The sequence below is a fragment of the Emericellopsis cladophorae genome (genome assembly GCF_022114955.1).
Source record: "Emericellopsis cladophorae strain MUM 19.33 chromosome Unknown NODE_13_length_450635_cov_117_157991, whole genome shotgun sequence".
In the NCBI taxonomy this organism is placed as follows: Eukaryota; Fungi; Ascomycota; class Sordariomycetes; order Hypocreales; family Bionectriaceae; genus Emericellopsis; species Emericellopsis cladophorae.
The window spans coordinates 250130-271925 of record NW_026250938.1 but is presented as its reverse complement, the minus strand read 5'-3'; the positions used below and the strand labels follow the sequence as shown (position 1 = coordinate 271925).

At 55.9% G+C, this 21796-nt stretch overlaps 5 protein-coding genes across 5 annotated transcripts; 3 read left to right on the top strand and 2 right to left on the bottom strand.

Moving 5' to 3' along the window:
- Nucleotides 1–240: 240 nt before the first annotated feature.
- Nucleotides 241–2316, bottom strand: J7T54_001322 (Serine/threonine-protein kinase-like protein; the record flags this gene model as incomplete). The annotated part of the gene is made up of 3 exons (XM_051505287.1): nucleotides 241–1878; nucleotides 1926–2093; nucleotides 2284–2316. The coding sequence occupies 3 exons, from the start codon at nucleotides 2314–2316 to the stop codon at nucleotides 241–243; spliced, it is 1839 nt and encodes a 612-aa protein (XP_051363321.1).
- A 2181-nt stretch (nucleotides 2317–4497) lies between these two features.
- Nucleotides 4498–9560, top strand: J7T54_001321 (cytokinesis protein-like protein; the record flags this gene model as incomplete). The annotated part of the gene is made up of 4 exons (XM_051505286.1): nucleotides 4498–5194; nucleotides 5258–7689; nucleotides 8269–9343; nucleotides 9436–9560. 4 exons carry the CDS (start codon nucleotides 4498–4500, stop codon nucleotides 9558–9560), a joined length of 4329 nt encoding a protein of 1442 aa, XP_051363320.1.
- A 28-nt stretch (nucleotides 9561–9588) lies between these two features.
- Nucleotides 9589–11556, top strand: J7T54_001320 (uncharacterized protein; the record flags this gene model as incomplete). Its single annotated transcript, XM_051505285.1, has 3 exons — nucleotides 9589–9861; nucleotides 9912–10027; nucleotides 10077–11556. The coding sequence occupies 3 exons, from the start codon at nucleotides 9589–9591 to the stop codon at nucleotides 11554–11556; spliced, it is 1869 nt and encodes a 622-aa protein (XP_051363319.1).
- Nucleotides 11557–11861: 305 nt separating this feature from the next.
- J7T54_001319 (uncharacterized protein) lies at nucleotides 11862–13040 on the bottom strand (the record flags this gene model as incomplete). The annotated part of the gene is made up of 2 exons (XM_051505284.1): nucleotides 11862–12966; nucleotides 13021–13040. 2 exons carry the CDS (start codon nucleotides 13038–13040, stop codon nucleotides 11862–11864), a joined length of 1125 nt encoding a protein of 374 aa, XP_051363318.1.
- Nucleotides 13041–14241: 1201 nt separating this feature from the next.
- Nucleotides 14242–15236, top strand: J7T54_001318 (Mitochondrial folate transporter/carrier-like protein; the record flags this gene model as incomplete). Its single annotated transcript, XM_051505283.1, has 2 exons — nucleotides 14242–14371; nucleotides 14446–15236. 2 exons carry the CDS (start codon nucleotides 14242–14244, stop codon nucleotides 15234–15236), a joined length of 921 nt encoding a protein of 306 aa, XP_051363317.1.
- Nucleotides 15237–21796: the final 6560 nt, after the last annotated feature.

The window sequence follows — 21796 nt, the reverse complement described above, 5'->3', positions numbered from 1 at the left end:
TTTTGTCGCAGGTATTGCCATTCATACAAGCCTTGGTATTAACTTGACGTACACTATCTAAGAAATGGACATGCTAGGACACTAACTCCCTGGAAAAACAAACATGATGCTAGATGATGAACAACAAAATCATACAGTCAAACGAGGCTTCACAGGGAAGATCGCCGACATTTGTCAACCAACGCTCGCTAAAAGTTGTCATGGGTGCCGTAAAAGATCTACTCGAGTGAAGGCAAGGTCTCAAGAGCCCGGCCAGCGCAGCCGAAGACCATCAGTCCACCGTGCATACAGCACATCAGACAGTTGCTTGCTATGCTCCATGCCAGCGCGCGGCTCGCGGCCGGGATACTTGGCCTCAACGGCAGCTCTTGCCATGTCATGTTCGACGTGCCCCGAGGAATCCGTCTGTCGTCGCTTGTGACTCTTGAGATGAGGGTTACTAGAGCTCAACACAAGTTTGGTAGGGCTGACATGGGGCGGTACAGCGCTCTTGATGATGACTGTCCCCTGCGGCGTCCCATCATCAGGCGTCTTGCAGGTAGCCTGGCCCAAGAAAGCTGCATTGAGCTTCTTGTCCTGCGACATTGCCGAGACGATGTTGGTCATGAGGTGGTGAGCGCCTTCGGGGTCGCATGCGTCCAGAGAAGCCAGAGCTTCACTGAGTTTGGCGAGGGCTTCGCGCTTATGAAGCCCTGACGTCTGAGCTTGCAGCTCAGCTAGCGAAGGCTCGACAGCCTTATCATACAGCCTTCGACCCAAGATAGCCTCCTTTCCGAAAGGCTCGATAGGTGCGACAGCGGAAGGAAGTGGCGCATTCTCGTCGCAAAAGACATCATCGGAAGAGCCGGGCCGTCCTGACTGACCAGACGTCGAGCCGTCTGATGGAACTCGTCGAAAAAGACGCATAGTAGAACCCGAATTTCCAAAAGACATGTCCGGCTGAAGAGGCTTCTTTGGTGCAATAGACGCTCGAGGTGATCCGTTGCGAAGGGACCTGTTGCGGATGGAGCCGCTGCGCGGAGACCCGTTGGAGTGCATAGCAGATACCTGGGCCAAGGACGGAGTGCGACGCACAGTCGACTTGCGGATGGTGCTGGGAGCCGGAGAAGTCGCACCCAGTGGAGCATCCTTGAGGTCAAGCTTGCGCAAAGACTCTTCGGTGGTGAAGACAGAGGATGGCTTGCGCGATTGCTTGATGGTCGGGCGCTTGGGTGGCGCGACAGACTTGACTGTGTCAAATATCCATTCATCTTGCTCGTCCTTAGGAGAAATTGTCTGAAGGGTCTCTTGGTAGTAGATGGGATGCGTTTGGCGGTTCCTGTTGGCATCCCACATCTGTCGTCGTGAGATCAGCTCCTGGAGCGCCTCAATCTTGCCGGCGGACCGAATGAAGCGATGTCGCAGGAGCTCCTTGGCCGACGGTCGGCGGTCGCAATCCTTTGTCAAGCACAGTGACACAAAGTCTCGAAACTCCCTGCTGAAGTTGCTGTCAAGGGCAGGAGGGGCATTTTTGGGAATGTGGAAGAGTACCTTCATCGGATGGATGTGAGACAAAGGAGGTTCGCCATTGGCGAGCTCCATGGCAGTGATTCCCAACGACCAGATATCAGCCTTGAAGCTGTACCCATCTTGCTGAATGACCTCTGGTGCCATCCAGAAAGGAGTTCCCACGAATGTATTGCGCTGGGATTTGATGTTGGTCAGCTGCGCAGCGACTCCAAAGTCCGCCAGCTTAACCTTGCCGGTCTCGGAAAGGAGAACATTGGCGGCCTTTACGTCTCGGTGGATTTTCCCCTCATCGTGCAAGTACTGGATACCAAGGAGGAGCTCGCGGCAGACGATAGCGATGTGTGTTTCGGTGAAATTTGCGGGTTTGAGCTGGCCCAGTCAGCATAGTCCACAAAGTTTCCGGAATAGATGCTTACGAGGTCAAGGCATGAGCCACCACCCAGATACTCCATGATGATCCATAGCTTGGTGCCTCGAAGAAACGAGCCTTTGTATTGGGTGACGAACGGACTGGCGCATGTGCTCAGCACCGCGATTTCAGCTTGTATGTCTTGGATGTCATCGTCATTGGATTCGAGGTCGATCTGGTTCTGTTAGTCGCAGCGGGGATCAGGAAGTGGCACTCAACTTGCGTGTTTGATGGCGACAGTCTCGCCCGTGGCTTTCTCGATGCCCTTGTAGACTACACCAAAACTTCCGCCTAAACACAGTTTATTTAGCTCGGCGTCGGGAGGCACGAGACAGAGTGAACTTACGACCTAGCTCCTCCAAGACCTGATAGTGGTCGGCAAGACCATCGGCAGCCATTGTGGCTCAACTTCACACCGGTGTCTAGCTTGTCGAAGAGATGGCTCGAGCAGGAGCAAGCGAGACGAATGGATGATGCTGAACCTGGCGCCGGTGGCTGCGTCGATTCCGAAGACGACGCAAAGTTGTCAATTAAGACGCAATTGAAGTCGAGAGGGGTTGCGAATAGGTAATAGGCTCGAGACCGGGGAATTGAGGGTGGTGAATGCTATTTACGTAGCTTGCCGATCGCTTTAAATGAGGGTCGCCAGGGAGCTGAGGTCGGTGCACCGGCCAGGGCCGAGTCGCATTGAGATTGGAGCCGGGGGCCCTGTTGTTTACGTTTCTCCGGTTTAGGACAAGACGACTGGATTAGCGGGGCAGCTGAGGACGCAGATCGCAGCGCGGACTTGAGAGCTGAGAAAAGTGAAGCTTCAAAATGCGCCAGAGAGGAGCATTGGAGGAAGCGATGGGAAGATGATGAGCTTTGCTGCTTGTTTCTTTCCCCAGATTTTGACTGGCATGCTGGGTGCCATTGATGCCGCCTGCAGCAGGTCACTCTCAAATGCCAGCGAGGACGTGCTGCAGGTACGGTACGGCACAGTGCTAACGACTTCCACTTGGACAGAATGAATAATTTACACACTGTGCAACGGCACTGTCACGGATGACGTCGCACGTTGCTATGCAAGGCCCAACGACGCCAGCTGCTTGCATCCTGTCTGTCTGTCAGAGAGTGTCCATCCGTGATGAATCCCATAGGAGAAAACACAGGCGATAGTCTCGCCACAATCATCGTGCCCGTCTAATTTCGACGCATATTCAATTGAGGTGTGATGCGGCGTAATGATCAAACGCTTCCTGATCAAAAGGTATCGCGATGATACGGTCCCTGCATTTAGCTGCGGGATTGAGGTGTGAGGTGAGCAGCTCCAGTTGTTGCCCTGGCAACCCACCCCTCTATTGTCGATGATATGACCCCAGACAGCGAGCCGCTCAAGCCCTTGCAGCGTGGGCCAGAGTCAACTGTCTCTGCCCGATCTTTACTGGAACCACCCATACTGTCCATACAGATACCGGCAAGGCAGTCTCAGACCGCCTCCAGTCAAGGCGAGTGAGCAAGACTTCAATATCCCCAGGCCACATCTTCTTCTCCCTTGCTCATCGACATAATCATTTCGCTTTCCGTCGAGCTGTTCGTGGCGCCGGCCGCACTCACTTCTTCTTCACCTTTCCAGTTCTCTTCCGCCTGGGGTTCCTCAGCGATCTGCTATGCTAGTCATTTCGAGGAATTAGATATCGATTCCAGGTATCTCACATTGTCCTCCCCCACGCACACCGCAAAGCGCCCATCTTCGCGCACTCGTACGAGACAAAGAGCCCACGACGCCGACAAAATTGCTTTATTAAGCAACTGGCAGATTCACAATGCCGCCAGCCGCACCAGCCTTACCTGTCCGATTCCCTTGTTGGTGTCGGGCCGTGTACTCTTGGGGTGGAGAGGTACGCTCCCTCGGCGCACTGACGAAATGTGTTTGCTAATGGTCCAAGTCCAAACGTGATCTTGGCTTCGTCGAAGGAGACTTGATTGAATGCTTGAATGCTGGCGACGGTTCATGGTGGGTTGGGCGACTCTTCCGAGATCGCAGATCAGTCGGCTCGTTTCCATCGAACTTTGTGGAAGTCCTGCCCGCCAACTTTCGCCCAACGACCAAGTCCATCAGCCCTCTGCCAGATAGCAACACTCCCAGCCCAAAGAACACACCGCAAAAGTCGAAAACATTTCGCAAGCCCTTTGAGGCCTACTCCAAAGCGCCTCACTACACCACAGCCAAGCAGCCGGAGGTGTTCAAGGAAGTTGTGCAGCCCCGTCAGCGAGGAGAATCAAGCGCATCTTTTGCGAATAGTGGCCGACCGGCCACACCATTGAGCAAAGCCGTATCGCCTGCACCGTCTCCCGCACAGAAATATGCCCCGAGGGCACCGTCGCCGGCGCCATCATCATTTCCGCATCACGCCCGCATGCCCTCGCCGGCGCCACCACCTTCGCATCACTATGCTAGAGTCGCCTCGCCAGCGCCGCCTGCGCATGACTATTCAAGGGTAGCTTCGCCAGCGCCGCCAATGCACCACTATGCGCGAGGGCCGTCCCCAGCACCGCCTGCGCACGAATATTCAAGGGTAGCTTCGCCAGCGCCGCCAATGCACCACTACGCGCGAGGGCCGTCTCCAGCACCGCCTGCGCACGAGTATTCGAGAGCAGCCTCGCCGGCCCCGCCGATGCATTACCATGGGCGAGGGCCATCCCCAGCTCCGAGGCAGGGGTATCTGCCGCGTGCCATCTCGCCAGCGCCACCGGCTCATGACTATATGAGGGCCGCGTCTCCTGCTCCGCCCCCACCTCATCACGCCCACTCCCGAGGACCATCACCCGCTCCTTCGTTTGGCAGACACAGCAGCTTCAATGTGCATGATGACGACGACTCTCCGCCTCCACCTCCGCCGCCTCATCGACATGCGGCCCAGAAACCCTCGGCGGATTTCGAGGACACGCCGTATGCACTTTCGCGTCACGGGTCCAACGGGTCCTTCGCGCCTTACAATCCATATGTCATGTCCCGCAATGGCTCCAACGCGTCGTTCAATCCAGACCTTCCCCTCTCTCGCAACGGATCAAGCGCCTCACATCGCGAACACCAGGAAGAGCCCAAGACACCTGGACATGAGCAGTATCGAGCATCATCTCCTGCTGGAAGCCACATGACGCCATCTCCTCTGCGAGAAGCTATGGATGGAGTCATGGAACAGTTGGATGAGCTCTCCGGCTATAGCGGACATGACGAGAAGGGTTCCCCGACGAAAGCTGTGGATCTGTGGTCGCCTGAATCATTCGACTTGGGTTCGCGACCAAGCCAAAGACGACAAAGGGAACAGGTGAGACCGTTGACTTCGATGGGTATAGCAAACGTCGACGAAGGATACGAGACATGGAGTGGCGAATCCTCCCAAGAGGCATCTTTGAATGGCGGCCAAAAGGAGAAGGGCGGTCTGCCCAAGCTCAACACCTATGTTGCACGAATGGAAAACCAGTTCCAGAAGATGCATAAGCACAGTCTGAGTACACCAGCGGCCGCTGTGAGCGATATGCCTCCACCCCCACCGCCTAAAGGGCAGTTGTACGACAGGCCCAAATCGTCCATGGGAGGCGCAAGGCATGGCACGTCCTCAGACCGACAGCTGGGGTCCCGCAAGTCGGCATACGACGTCGGGCGTGGCGTCGGCCGCACGTATACGACCAAGACAAACACGACTGAGCAAAGTCACACCAGCTCGTCGACGCAAAGCAGTGACAGGACTCTGTGGAGCGGAGAGTCTGCTGGTGGCTTCAGTGCTACTAGTGCTGGCAGCCTTGCTCGCAATGCGCCGCGACCTCAAAGCGCCTTGGGAATGCGTCATGCGGAACCTGAACGACCAGAAACGCCTTTCACAGGCGTCACCTACCACAGCAGCCACGCCTCCAATTACCAGGCAAACAAGCAGTCTCCTTCGCAACCGGCTTTCCAGGACGACACCACTGCTGGGCTGGGAGGGCTTGTGCAACCCAAGGCTCCGAGGCGCAACATTTTCAAGAAGATATTCGAATCTGCAAAGACAGGCGTAGCCAGTGGTAGGGCTGGCATATCGGGCACTACCATGGGGTCAATGGACTCTGCCAAGTCGTCGCCTCTCGCGCGATCGCTGACTTCAGGAACGCCGACGATGCTCAACGCGGGCACGCTGCCAAGGGCGCGTGATTCTGTACGCGAAACAGGCCCTGGCAGTGGGGTAGACTGGGTGCAGGTTCGGCGCGACGTCAATCGTTCGAATTCTTTGAGTCAGAATGAGCGCCTCGAGCGGCATGAACGTTGCCAAATGTTGGACCATCCCACATTGAACCCCGTAGACGAGCTCTACCAGTGCGTGGAAGGCGACGAAGGTGCCGACGGCAACGCAGTCGCAGACCCCGTCAACTATCACGCGATCAATCTGAGCCAAGTCGATAAGAACTCGCGATTCATTGCCGGGTTGCCGCCGACAATAACCGCCATTACTCTGGCCACGACGTACATCTGCCGTCCTTACAAAAGTGATGTGCAGAGGTTGCGTGCCATCTTCACCTGGGTCTCGGAGAAGATCTGTTGGGAGGAGGACTTTGAGGGCGAAATCGACACCCGCCAGGTGATCCAAAGCAAGAGAGCATGCGCCGAGGAGTATGCAGTCTTGGTACAGGAGATGTGTTCAGCCATCGGGGTCGAGTGTGAGATCATACGTGGCTACCTCAAGATTCCTGGAGAGGTGCCTGACCTCAACATGATGCCTCGCTCGAACCACTGGTGGAACGCGGTCATCGTCGACGGTGAATGGCGGTTGGTTGATTGCTGTCTGGCTAGCCCGTCCAACCCTCGGCGCAGCGACTACTCGAGTGCAGCCAACAACACCGCCGACTTTTGGTATTTCCTCACTCGACCTGTTGAACTTTGCTGGACACATGTGCCGGAGCACCATGATCAGCAGCATATTGTTCCTCCAGTGGCGCATGAGACACTTCTCAACCTCCCATGTGCAAGTCCGACCTTCTTCCGTCAAGGCATCGAGATGGTCGATTACAGTACCAGCCTCAACAGAATAGAGGACCTGGAAATGGTCCACATAAAATTCAATGTCCCGCCAGACGTTGAAATCGCAGCCGAAGTCGAAGCTCGCGCCTACACGCGAGACACAGATGGCGATGTCTTTGAGAGTGGTGACGTGGTCAAGAAGAGAGCGTTGGCGCAGGCCGAATGGTTCAACGGTGTCAAGAAGTACACCGTCAAAGCCCTGCTGCCGGGGGATGAGGGTCAGGGCACGCTCAAAATATACGCCGGTAAGCGTGGCTTGATGCACAGCATCAAGGACATTCCTCACCCGTTGGCTTTCTCCGTGCCCATCATCCACACGGGAGAGAACCCGCCATATAACTTTGTCACGAGGCATCCCACCCCTCATGCGCAGAGACATGACATTTATGTTGTTCAGCCACAATGCCAACGCCTGGCACTGAACAACACGTTTGTCTTTGCTATTCGCCAACACCCTAGCTCTCTTGGCAATGGGCCGCATTCATCGCTCACGCCAGCGTCCAACCCTGGGAGTGCTAGCCCTGTTCCTTTCGCCCGACCGTCCTCGGCAATGAGCATGAACGCATCGACCAGCGGCACCATGTCCAACCCAAGCTCAGCAAGCGGCACGGTGGCGGGCAAGAAGCCGGCGAAGCTGGCTATTCAGACACCAGGCGGCAAGATCCTTCGACTCATGCGAAAGGAAGACCGCAAGGGCATCAGCGTTGGCAGCAGAGGCTTCAGCATGGAAGATGAAGTGAGCGATGGTGGCACTTGGGAAACCATCATCAAGTGCTCAGAAAAGGGGACATGGCGAGGACTGGTCCTCGCAGATCGGACAGCAAGGTGGTGTGTTTTCGCAGAATGGACCTGTGTCGGCTGATCAGGTCGTCGGAACCTTTTGGCGTTCCTCGGACATGTTAATGGCCATGATGAAGGATACTATCGCATATCGAGGCGTTTGGTTGATTATGGACACATTGGAGCATTGTAATGTGTATACATGTTTTTTTTGTTTTTTTTTTGTTGGCATCTGGCGGTTCATGGCAGGAGAGAATGATATTTCCTTTGAAAAATAAATGAAAACGCTTCAAAATATGGTCTATCTGGTAGTGCAGACATCGTGGAGCACGCCCTGCCAAGGACGACGGTATCCGCGCGCACCCTCCGCGCACAGTGTCACACTGTAACTCACACGTGCCCGCGACGACAGCCCATCCTCCATCAACCTCGCGTCGCCTGGCGGGCATTCACATCAAGTACCACCCCGCGTCGCAAAGAATCACGGTCATCCACGAGACGCGCTATGCGTGATTTTATAGCTACTTGAAGTCAGGCCGCGACCGCGCGACACGAAGCCTGCGCGACCGATGAATCTGCCGACATGAATCACGGCTCGATGCCCCATGGGCAGCAGCAGTCCTACCCAGGACAACCTCAACAATACCCACCGCAACAGCAGTACATGCAACAACAGTCGGGCGCATACCAGCAACCCCTGCCGCAACAGCCTTTTCAGCAGACATATCCGACGCAACATGTACAGCAACAGCAGTTCCAGCAGCCGCCGCCGCCGCCGTTGGAGTACCCGAGCCAACAGCTACCGTTCAACTACAGCAACTTCCCTCAACAGCAGCAGCCACAACATCAACAAAATGCGCAATGGAATCAATACAACACACCTGGGAGCTACCAGGCCGGGCAGACGGTGCAGTTTGGGCAGCAGATGGCCGGCGCGCAGGGCTACATGCCGCCAAATAATGCCTGGCAAGACCAGCAGCAGCAGCAACCACTTTATCAATCTCCGCAACAGGGATTTTATCAAGGATCTTCGCCCCAGATGATGCAGCAAAATGCGATTCCCCAGTCGCAGCCACAACCGCATGCGCAAGAGCAGCCAGGTTACGCGCAACATCTTCAGCCGCCGAAACCGAGGACCACACCGTCGCCGCAGGTTAAGCAGCGAAATATGCCATCACCTTCAATGCGCCAGGGCTATGCGCATCAAGCGCAGCAACAGCCGCGATTACAAGCGCGCCAGCCCTTGACCGAGAACTACCAGCAATCGCATGCTCTGCCGCCACAGGGCTCATCGCCATCTATGGTTCACCAAACCATGAAATCGCCGGCACCCCAGCCGACTACTTCAAAGAAACCGCAGGTGATTCGTGTAGGAAATGGATACCAACAATCGCAGTCGCCTGTATCAAATGAAGCGGCGCATACCAAGCCGGCGCCGCAGCAGGTGCAACTCAACAGAGCCCCGGCCCAGACCAATGTGCAGTCACCATCACCTCATCAGGCACCAACTCACAAGTTCCTTTCACCAGGGCCTCACTCTTTGCTGGCTTCGAACAATTTTACTCCGGCGGCCAAGTCGCCGGCCGCTGTCGACACGGCGCAATTTGTTAGTATGCACGACATACAAAGGCTACCTACACCACCAGCGGCGCGTGCGAGTCAATTGCACACATCCAGTCAAAGCCGCGACGCGATGCTCAAGGGTCATCCTATCTCGACTGGGAGCGTGACGCCCAAAGCAAACCCCAAAAGCCCACGGAAGGCCAGCTTGCAATCGCCCGCAACACCCCTGGCCCAGCAGGGGAGCAGATCACCTGCGTCAAGTAACAAACTGCCGACACAGAGCACTACCCATATGATGATCAACATTGCAGAGGATTTGATTGGTACAGCGCGCGATGCAGCTACCGAGATTTCACGGACCATGAGCGAAGATCAGGTGGACGAATATCAAAGAATGATCAGCACGGCTCTGGGCTGTCTCGAAGCAGCCATGCAAAGCCAGAAGCTCTCTCCGCGTGAAGAAGCCCTCGTACGATTGCGCTACGCCGGCGTCATCCAAGAGGAAACTGAAGATATCATGGAGGCGGAAACGACCCTCACCAAGGGCATTACGCTGTGTGAAAAGGTTTGTGCCATGCATGTAGCACAAAGCACGCAAATGACTAACATGCGCAGCATCGGATGCAGGATCTCAAGTACGCCATGCAGTACTTGTTGACGAAAGTGCTGTTCCAACGCAATCACAAGGCGGGCATCAAGGCGCTCGACCAACACATTGTCGAATGCGACACGTCAGTATTCCCAGCGCCTGCCTGCACCATGTTCTAACAATTCAAACAGATATCGTCACTTCCACTGGGCCTACGCTTTCCGTCTATTGAAGCACTCGTTCTATACCGAGACCGGCGGGTTTGGCGACAACGCAGCTTTGGACAACATACGGTCCGTGTACACAATGGCTTCCGAGAGGGGAGACGCGGCCGTGGCGGTGTACGCTTCGCTCTCTGAAGCGTTAATGCTCATCAAGACGTGCAAGGGTCACTTTGAAGGCATCAGAACTTGCTTGGCCCAGGCAGCAAAGTACCAATTCGATCCCACGATCAAAATTCCACAACTGGAGCTGCTTCATGTTCTGGTCGACTTTCTCGGCGGTCTGCAGCGAGATCCGCCCGCCGAAACAAGCGCACGACTTCAGAGGCTGCAGACGTGTAGCGATGCACACCAGAGTGCCGAGGCACAGTTTTGGATACCAATCAAGAAATCGCAATACGAGTCCACCACGATAAGTAAGGATACTATGACAGTTGTGCGGCCCGGTGGTGCCGGAGAGACTTTCGACTTTCTGGCCATGGCGTACATATCCGTCAACGACCTTGTCCTCGTCTCCCTCGTTATGGGTGGGACTTTCTACCTACACAAATCGCTGTCCCAAAACACGGCGCTGGGCATGTGGGAGCGGGCGCAAGGGATTCTGCATCAGGCGGAGAAGATACAGTCGAACAATACCCGAGCAAGGCCGGTCCCATTAGGCCTCGCCGTCAAGGAGAGAGAGTGGCGGGAGCAAGTGCAGTGCTACCTGCATGTGCTCTTCAGTCTTCATCACATTAGCGAATGCAATTGGAGTCATGCAAGAGATTTCTTGGTTCTTGCTGGACAAGTGCGAAGGAAGCTGAAGCTCGACGGATTGGCAAAGACATATTTGGTGTATGCCGAGGGCGCATATCACCAGGGCACGGGATGCTTCCAAGACGCGCTTGCCTGTTTCGAGAGTGACTGTCTTTCTCTGCACGCCCAGCCGAGCGCCGACTCGCAGCGTCACCTTGCATCCCTAGCTGCGATGAATCGTTTGTGGATTATGCAAAGGCCAGAGTTCACTGACAATGAGATGACGAGCCGTCTCATGGACGAGGTGGATCCATTCTGTCTCAACCATCCCAACGCCGACCTGCGTGGCGTGTGGATGGCCGTCAAGGCGTCCATCACCATGACGCCGCCGCGTCGGAACGACTCTCGCACGACGGAGGCCAAGGGGGCCATGACTCTGCTGGGACAGTCTAAGAGCCTCGGCAACTCGCTGGGACTCGCCATCGCTCTCAAGGTCACGCACACACTGCTGTTCAACACCGTTCTTGGCGACAAGGCCGTGTCGTGCCTCGAGGCTGCCAAGAAGTGGGCAGACTTCAGCAACAATCCTCTCTGGCAAAGTGTCGTCGCCGGCTCCTTTGTCGAGCTCGCAGAAAAAGGCAATGATCGGGACAAATGGGTGAAGTACAATGCCGCGGGCATAAAGGCGGCGCAGCGTGCTTTTCAAATGTCGTAAGACTGGTTGGGGGGCCAGGACTATGTCATCATGACCAACCAAACAATGTAGCATATAGCACTGGACGGCGTTTTCTCGACGACAAAATTATATGATGCTCTACTTTTGTGAAAAGATGGGACAATACCAGGGAGAAAAAAGGGGGCATGCATGTTTTGCACATCTTATATAGTTGATAATCAGACAATCGCGAGGATTTAAAACTACAAGTGTCTTTGATAAATCGCTGTCCATACGCCCAAACAACAATCCCAAACTCCTTCCGATGCAATATGACATGACCTCTCCGCCTTTATTCTACATGCTTATCGCCCCCCAAAGCCGGGTGGCGGCTGGAAGCCAGGAGGAGGTGCAAAACCTGGCGGTGGTGCACCAGGCATGCCAGGGGCACCGCCAGGAGGCGGCGCGAATCCGGGCGGCGGCGCGACTGGAAAGCCCTGCGGAGGAGGGACGGGCGAGCCACTCTGCGGCCTGTAGCCAGGATGGAAATCGGCCGGATGGGTGAAACCCACGGGTTGCCCCTGGGGAGGCCTCGAAGGCAGACCGGCCGGTGCCGGTGGTAATGGTGCCGCGCCGCGCCCCGGGACGGCGCCTGGCGGAGGAGCGCCAGCGACGTTTTGATATGGCGAAGGACCACGCGGAGGAGCCGCGAAACCGGCAGGTGCGCCGAGTGGTGGTGGTACGCCGGGAAAGCCAGGAGGCGGCACGCCACCCATGGCCGAGGGGTCGAATCCAACGGGTACGGGGGGCGGCGGCGCTGCCATGGGTGCTTGTGGAGGGTTGAGGAAGCCTTGCGGCATGGGCTGGGCCTCGGGCACAATGTTGCGGCTCTTGGCCTGAGAAGCCAGCTCGCGCTCGGCCTGGTCACCGTGTCGCTCACCCCGACCGTCCTTTTTGAAGGCATACTGGACAGAGACCTCCTTGCTGAGGATGTACTGGCCGTGGAGGTTGGCGACGGCGGCGTCGCTGCTCTCAAAGTCGCCAAAGCTGACAAAGCCAAAGCCCTTGCTGGAGCCGCTGTCCTCGCGCGCGACCTTGGGGAGGCTGAGGAGGGGGCCGAAGCGGCTAAAGGTGTCGTAGAGGATCTTCTCGTCGACCATGGGGTCGAGGTTGCCGATGAAGAGCTCGGCGCCGACGTCGGCCGTCTTTTGCTTGTCGGCGCTCGCCTTGTTGACGCGGAGGGACTTGCCGTAGAGCTTGACGCCGTTCATGACGGCGGCGGCGTACTCGGCGTCGGTGGGCGTGCGGAACTCGACGAAGCCGAAGCCCTGGTGGGATTGGGTGACGCGGTCGCGCGGCATGTGGATGTTGTGGATGGGGCCCATCTGAAGCATGATCTCGTAGATCATGGCGGGCGGCGCGCGCTCGTCAATGTTGCCAATGTAGACGGTCGCATCTTTGTCTTGCTCCCTAAGAAATCGTCAGTCTCGCGGTGCTTGTCCGGGATGAGTGGAGGAGACACACCAGTGGCGATTTTGCGCCATGACGACGAGTGTGTTTGATAGATATCCCTGGCCCACGGGTGTGTGATTGTTGAGTCTCTCTGGGACGGATATTCGCGTGAATGGTGGTTGTCCCGTAGTTGTTGGAGAGCTTGGAACTTTTTGGTGGATGATGGCTGGCGGATGGATTTTGCCGGGATTGAGCCGGCCCAGGTCGTCGTCGCGCGAATCTTTTTGGACTCTGATGGGCGTCTGGCAATTCATTGTCGAGTATTTGCCATCATCCAACATCTGCAGCAGCTCGACTTTCTTCGACGATACGTGCCCGTGCAGTCGACTTAAGGTCCCCCAGGATCATCACTTACTTTGACGAATACTTTCCAGCCCACCGTCACAATGTTCGCCCTTTCTGAGGAGACCAAGGTTCGCACCTCGAGACGATACCTCGACACGAGACATCTAACTCTTGGAACAGGAGCGCATTGCAAAGGTCATCGATATCTCGCGCGTCGCCATTCACTAGTATGTTTTGTTCAGCGTCAGAGCCTGCGCATCCGCTAACCGTCGCATAGTGGCTACCTGCCCCTAGTCCTCTATCTCGGTACGACCACGACCATAAACTGCACGACCAGCGCTGCATATATCTAACATTGGCACAGGCTACACCCGCAGCAACCCTCGTCCTTCAGTCATTCGGTATGTTGCAACCCAAGTCGGAGCTTCTTGGGAATGTCAGGGCTAACTGTACGCAGCCTCTTGTCCCCTCTCTCTTAAGCGACGACAACGCCACGGTACACCATTGCCCAAACTGCCACTGTCACAAAATGTACAATATGGAAGGAATAGACGGAGAACACGAGGTCCCACCAGCATCTCGGGCGTTTGGAAGCTGAAGCACGGACGGGTGCTGAGAAGGATATGATCACCACCACCATATGTAATAACTGTCGAGGAAATGTACGAAACTATTACGACTCCCAATGAACGCTCATTCGCGTATGATTGTAATCTCTGCTGAATCCATATGCTAGATGTGCGCTCTACATTCCCGGCGCCCATGTCGTCAATCGCCTATTATATGTGACGTGCTTGGTGCTCCCCTGACCTGGCACTAAAAAATTTCCCCCAACGTCGCGCGCAGCCCACCATTACCTTACATGATCCCTTCGCGACGCAGACGAGACGTCCACTCTGCTCCTCCTCCTCTGTTGAACATGTAAATGACCTTTCGTACTTGGCTCGCATGCCCTCTCCCTCTCATAAACATGGCGGCCTCTCGCCCGCTGTCGTCGAGTCCATTGCCGGCCTGTCAGCCGGCGCCGTCTCGACCTTGGTCGTGCATCCGCTCGACATTGTCAAGACGCGCATGCAGAGTACGTCCCGCACCACCACTGCGCCTTTCGCAGCAGCAGCAGCAAGAAGAATGAATCTGACACACTGGGAATAGTCAGCCGCAGCGTAGGCCCTACCGAACGCATCAGCATGCGCGCCATGGTCCGCACGATCACATCCTCCGGCAACCCCCTCCTCGCCTCTCTCTACCGCGGTCTGACGCCCAACCTCGTCGGCAACGCTACATCATGGGCGTCCTTCTTCTTCTTCAAATCGCGCGTCGAGACGGCCCTGTCGACATTCCGCCCGCCGGGCAGCAAGCCGAGCGTGGGGGAGTATCTGCTCGCGCCGGCGCTGGCCGGGGCCGCGACGACTACGCTCACGAACCCGGTTTGGGTGATCAAGACGAGGATGCTGAGCAGCGACAAGGGCGCCGAGGGTGCCTACCCCAGCATGAGCGCGGGCATCCGGACAATATGGCAGAGGGAGGGCGTCAAGGGGTTCTATCGGGGACTGGGTGTCTCGCTCATTGGTGTGTCGCATGGAGCGGTGCAGTTCGCCGTCTACGAGCCCGCCAAACGGCTGTATGCCACGACGCAGCTGGCGGAGGGTGAGAGGTTGCCGACAGAGGTCACCATGTTCCTCTCCTCGGCGTCCAAGCTTGTTGCCGGCGCGGTGACGTACCCTTATCAGGTCCTCCGGTCCCGACTACAAAACTATCAGGCCGAGGAGCGGTTTGGGAAAGGCTTCCAGGGCGTGGTCAGGAAGACCTGGCGGGAGGAAGGCGTGAGAGGCTTCTACAGGGGCTTGGTACCGGGCGTGGTGAGAGTCATGCCAGCGACGTGGGTGACGTTTCTGGTCTACGAGAACGTCAAGCACTATCTACCGAGGTGGATAGATGGTTGATCACCTGGAGAAGAGAGCATGAGCTCGACTTTTTTTTCTGCTCTTGGAACTGCATATAGATGGATTTGCATGTGAATAGATTTGGGGGCAAGCCTGTGTCCGTCTTGCCTCTTCGCAAGCTGCCGTGGAAAAGGGGTCGTCTTCCACCAGAGTACATCGATATCCAGGGACTGCCAAGTGTGACTGCATGACATTGACCTGCTCCGCGGAGTCGCTGGATGTTCCTACTTCGTCCAGCATGTGGGCACAGCGAGATACGTTTGCTTGGGTTCTCGGCCTTCCAGCAAAGGAACTGGCATTTCCGAGGCAACAACGTCCAGTACAGATATGTGGCAGCGGATGTCATTTACGACACAGCTCGTTGATATGTCAACTTGCATGTTGATTACTATGCCGAAGTTTACATCCATGTTTGAGGATCTTCATGATGGAGGTAATGTGACCCCCACGAGAGATAAGATGCGTCCCCTAATCCGCCACCACTGGACTGGGCACACAGTTGTGACTCGTGCGGTCTTGATCTCGCAAGTACCTACCGTTCCCACAGCCCCTATACAGTCAGGGTCCCGACTGGTTCGTCATGTCGGATAACGTACGCAAGTACGTAGATGATACATGACAGGACAGCGGAAGCGCGCGGTGCCTGAAGATGCTAAAACAATCAATCTGATAATCATGAACTGAATCTGCCGCTCGCTCGCATGCAGGCACACTCAACTTGCAACGTCGACAACCGCTGCATGTCGTTGTTCTCTCGTCCAAGATCTGACGTGTCCTCTCGCGGCCCACGTTCTTCAACTAAAGCGATGTTTCCTGCAGATCATGGATCTCAGGGGCATGGGAGGGGCGTGCGCCTCGACACAGGCAGCTAATTGTGGTCACGTTCCCTGCACCAGAAGCTTCTTGCTGCCGCGCATCTGAGGCAGGATTGATTACGGATAGTATTGAGCTGGGCAGCCTGGGAGGTGGGGAGGAGCCAGCCGCGTGTAGGTAAAAAGTGACATGTCACCTACAGGGAAGACTCATCAGCGAGGGCCCAAGACCAACGCTACAAGAGCATTCTTGGCCAGCTAAACAGGCGCTCAAATGCGCTGCTCGTTTTGCAGCCCTGTCCCTGTGATGTTGGGGGATCTTCAGTTGGGTGGACCGTGGTCTGGTCCGTGGATCAGAGCTGAAGAGAGGTCGGACCCATTGGGATCATTATAGATTTCGGATGTAGCTGGCGCTGCAACGACGACGCCCCCAACTTACGTCGTCGTCCACGCATTGCTTCACCTAGACGCGCACATGGCAGTCTCTTTGGCTCTGCGCCTTCCCTGGCTTACGATTCCCGATTGCGCCTCAGTCCTCACGAGGCGGTCCGCCCTAAGCATATTAGCCGGGACGTGGCATGCCCGACAAGCCCAAATGCCAATTCGGGAGTCTCTTGCGAAAATATCCATGTAGATTACTGGTGCTCACCACATGTGATGCGGGTGACAGGTAACCTACATGTCCTGACCAACCGCTCCAAGCAATCGGCACCAGCAAAGAGGAGATCTCCTCTCGCTAAGAATGGCCTCTGCTGGTTCCTGCATGTCGGCACTTGATCGCCCGCCCTCAGCATGGCGGCGGATGGGCGAACACATCGTCCGCGAAAGTTTCGCTGATGAGTTTCCCGCCTGCAACAGTGTTGATGCACGGGTCTCGTCCCCCTCTCGGTGATCCTTGCCGACATGAGCGATTGTGACCGGCTGACGCGTGCGCGCGAGTCAATCATTTTGTTGGGGCTTTGCGCAATGAATAGGCTTTTCAGATGCGCGGGCTGAGCCACAGGAGACGACTGGGACGGAAGATGGCGGACGCCCGTGGTTGAAGTCGAGTCACCTCACCTCATCGCTGTCTGAGGGATAGTATTTGTTGCGCACTGCAATACTGGCCAAGGCCAAGACAAGGCACGTTTTCTGGTGAAGCCTCTCTCGGTTCGCTGGGTGCCATAGGTTCGAGCCGAATCGAGTGAAAAATCAGAGCCAGCCTGCGCCCCAAGTGGTCGACGAACCGTCACCCAGTCTAGACAGACATGTTTGACTGAGGGGCACCTTCGACGTTCCAGGCTGTCCCGCGGTTTCGGACCATGTTAGAAGTATCGGGTGATCGTCCAGGTTGGCAGAGCTGGAAGTGATTTGTGACAGATAGTCAGCATGTCCATTAACAGTAATCTTTGCGATCTGTGCAGAAAAGGCACGCCTCTCGATTAACAGAACTAATAATGTGCGCAGGGCAACAAATGAATACCCTCTAGGCCCGCCAATGTGCGTGCAGTAGCAAACTCTTGAAGCGGCCAGATTCAGCTGTCACGAGATAGATGCGAACGCTCAGGCGCGGCAGGCACGGCCAATTGACAATAGGCATGCGCTTGCCGGGGAGGGGGCGGTACGATAACTGAGGAACCCAAGGTTGAATCTCGAGGGCCCTCGAATCATTCATTGATGTATCGAGAGATGCTGCATTGGCGTCAAGAAACGCGGCCAATGCAGGTTTGTCGAGGCTAAAGTATAATCATCGCGCCTCAGCCGTGTAGAGCGCAGAAGGGGTGTCCTCATCTGTGCGACGAGTGGTTCACGCGAAACCAGATCTCATGCAGCTCAACCGAACTGGACAAACATAGGTGACGGGGCCGCATGAGAGGCTGGTCTGCTCGATCAGGGCTGCTGGAGTGCATAGCTCAGCATCGGTTTGTTGACGGGCGATGGTCGATGGTCGATGGTACCTGAAAAACGCGTCAGTGGCACTGACACATGCATATGATACTACCATACGTATGTCCGCTTGAACGCGAGCTCGGCGACAATGATATGCGGGAGGGAGCAGACCATATTCACTCCCCGCCGGCCTTGAGATCTTATTGGAATCTTGATAATCAGTCGACTAGTGTAAACTTAATGCAAGCAGTGCTCTCAGCACGACCAACTGCTATTAGCAGACGGAACGGCATACCCGGGGCCATCGCCTGACACGCATTGATATTATTCTACCAGGTAGTATGCACCCTCAAAACTGTAGCAAGCCCAGTCGTGGCGGACCCTCTGTGAACATGATTGTCAACGGGGCATGACTTGCAGTAGCTGCCGCGCGCTCCCCTGACCCGCTTGAGTTGATTACTGAGACAGATGCCCGCCAGGGCAGGACAAGGACCCCGTCCGTCCGTGATATTGCTGAGCTGATCAGTTGCGGGACCATTGGACGTCTGAGAGCCAGGCAGCCAGTGCCAGGCACCGACTGGACCTCAGTCCTCATGGCTTGCAGGTCCAGTCGGCAGAGCGACCAGCCGATGAACTAGTTAAAGGCTTATTACGTGAAATTTCCACGGGAGCGGGCCTGGCAGGCACTCTAGCGAATCTAGTCTCGTCTAGCGCCTGACAGGGGGCGGCACGGCTCTGTGGCTGGTGCTCCCCGGCCCGTCCTAGGGCGGCTGATCAGCAACATCGACTTGATCTCGCATCCTCCGTGTAGCTGAGCCGATCTGGCGGAGATCTGGCGGGAAGCCCTCTGATCCGATCACAGCGATGCACGGCAGATTAATTAGTAGGCAGGCTATCCAAACGTAGATGATGATGATGTCGTTCAAGGCCCGTGGACGACCTCCAGCTTCCTAACTAGAACTGGACGGCTTACTAGGATAGCCTGCTGCTGCCTGTTCAATACAACTTCATGGGCGTCTCTTCCAGTACGGACACTCGCTGCTGCTCGAGGATTTGCAAGTCAACGCACACGCCGACGTAGATAGGGCGCCATTGATAAGTTGGCATACGCAACTGTTTTGGCGTCGTTGCTAGTGCACAGACAGACTGACTGACAGTGAAAATCCAGCGGGACGGCTCGTCATCACCGTCCGTCCGATCGGTTTGAAACGGCGCCGGCGGGATCTCCACACTTTCATTTGTTGAAACTTGGAAGTTGTAGCTCTCCACAAACCCTGGCATCACGGACTGCATGTATTTGCTTCTCACGTTTGTCATAATTCGTCGCCGACTGGTCGCGATGAGCAGTCAGGTAGTAGTCAAGACTCACAGTTCGTTACACTTTGTGCGTAGGCTGGTGTGGCAGGGCGCTAACACGCATATCCAACAGTGTCTTGTCCTTGCGATCAAGATCCCGCACCCCTCCCCCCCAAGTTGAGGATGAGCGCCGCGAGGGGCAGACTGCAGGATCTCATATCCTTTCTGGTGGTGCACTTGGCAACAGAAAGCGCATAACGCTAGTTGAGATTGGGCGTCATCAAGTCTTCTCACTCTGTGAACATCCATCCATCCATCTTGGCCTCTGGCCATTGCGACAACCACTTGGCTCCTTCACATGCGGTCATCTGACCACCCAGTCCTCGAGATGCCAGTCGCTGCGATGTGTCTGAAACAAAACGCTACAATCGCGACTGCACGGGACGGGCGGGGATGGATGGGCCTGGGGACCGGACCGGGGGCCGGGGGCCAGGGGCCGGGGTCAGGGCTCCAGCAAGAGACACCATTGCAGCCGACCATTTTCGGCCAGCCTGGCACTCGCTAGATTCATTGGCTGCCATGGCAGATCACGGCGAGGGAAGAGATAACATCTCCTCTCGTGGGGAGGCTTGGTACGTACCGTCTATGTCGCAAATACTTACCCTATCGCATCTGAACTTGTTTGCGGAAGGCTTCGTCGGCTTGCTGGTGATGAACCGAACGAGGTGCTGAATCTACGTACAAACGATCGACAGTCGCGGTGCAGCTGCCTTCTTTTGATTTGTTTTTGTTTTTTTGACATGGAGCCTGTCCATGGTTGTTTGACGCTTTATGCGAAATTAACACCGAAAAGGTACGGTGCCTAAGTCACCAAGGCTTTTCGACGCCTCGCCAGGCGAGAGCGTTAGTGTTGACGCGCAACCCCAAATCATCGCCAGGAAAATGAGCACTTCCCGCTCGGCAGGCCAGCCTTGAGAAAACTTCGACCGCAAGGCTAGGTTTGGTTGAGGCCAAGAAGACCTGCGTGATCTCCGTGTGGTCGACAACACCACCAGGGTATTGACCAGGGGTGAGGTAGTGAAGGTCGCCGACCTCCGCCCCCCCCCCCTGGTGGCTAGAGCCATTGGCGGGCTTTACCGCCCCAGACTCGCAGCCTAGTACCGAAGGGCCTGCATGCTGTTGTGCTTTGTAAGTTAAGCGTTCTTTCCTCATTTTTAGGAGTTTGGGTGCGCGCGGCAACGTGATGATCGGCGGGCAAGATCTCTGGGAGTTCATCCAGTCATGCGCATCATCGTGAGGCTGCGTGACCGCGAGGCTGGCAGGCCGATTTGACTGCAGTCGACCGCAGTTTGTCTTATCCTATCCATTTGTGGCTGATGCAGTGATGCTCGACTTCAAGGCAGAAGTGGCGATAGCAAGATGTCCACTCATAGTCGCAAGCCTCACCCGGCATCAGATCAGAGCCTGGATCAGAGACTCCAGATGGAGGCTGGAGCTTCCGCCGACGGAGGCTCACATCGCTGCGTTTGAGGCCGGCACAGGGGACGGCCTGGCAATTGATCTGATGGATGATCGCCGTACCCGTCGAAATCGGCCGGCGGCCCTGGAAATTGGAATGGACGCACATGGGCATGGGCTGGAGCTATGGACCGGAGGCTTGGGGTTTGAGGCTTGTTGACTCCTGTGAGTCCAGTACAGTCTTGAGGCTTGCGAGCTGCAAAGTTGCAGGGACTGGATGGAGCCCAGCAGCGCTAAATTATAATCAGCCCTGAGCCAGCAGGGGGTTGGACAAGGTCACTGACTCACTACGTACATGTGGAGGGGGCTACTGGAGCCTGGAGGGGTGCCCAGGGGCGTGGGGTGGGGGGCTTTGGCTGTGGGATGTCAGGTCAGAGGTAATTATTACTTATCTTATTTACCTACCTGGTAATAGTTGGCAAAGAGCATTTTGATATGGCGTCTGCTTGGAGCCAGGAACACATGATTGGTGACATTGTACTCACGTGCTGGGCTTCAGTCTTCAGCTCACTGCAAATATCTTACCTCCCGGACGGATGAAAGATCATGAAACAGAGATTGCGTTGTGTTTGGACAAAATAGCATGATGAACCGTGTTGATAATGTAGGCAATTGCAAATGCGGTAGTCTGTTCCAGTCGACCAACGGCCTCGTGCCATGGATGGATGAGATCTGACAGAAAGATTGCCCATCTGCGTGGTGGACTGGACTGGACTGGACTGGACTGAACTGGACATGGACGCGAGCTGAGCTGTGGGCTCTAGTCGCCCAAGCCGGGTGTCTATCTATTTGGTGATGTCGGAGAACTGGCTGGAGATGCAAGATCTGGACCTGAGTGACGCACGCGAGATCTGCCCCTGGCTGGGCATGGGACTGGACGCAGAGGCTATCCCTTGATGCTTGGCCATGTGCATCTGCCCTGGTTTACTACGCAAATACGTGTTGGTGACGAGCGTCCTTGTCCCGGATTCCAAGCGAGGTCTATACCTCCTGCAACGTACATTTACTAGAAAAATTTCATAGGTTGGTAGGAACCATATTATGTCCTTTTCATTGCACTTGTTG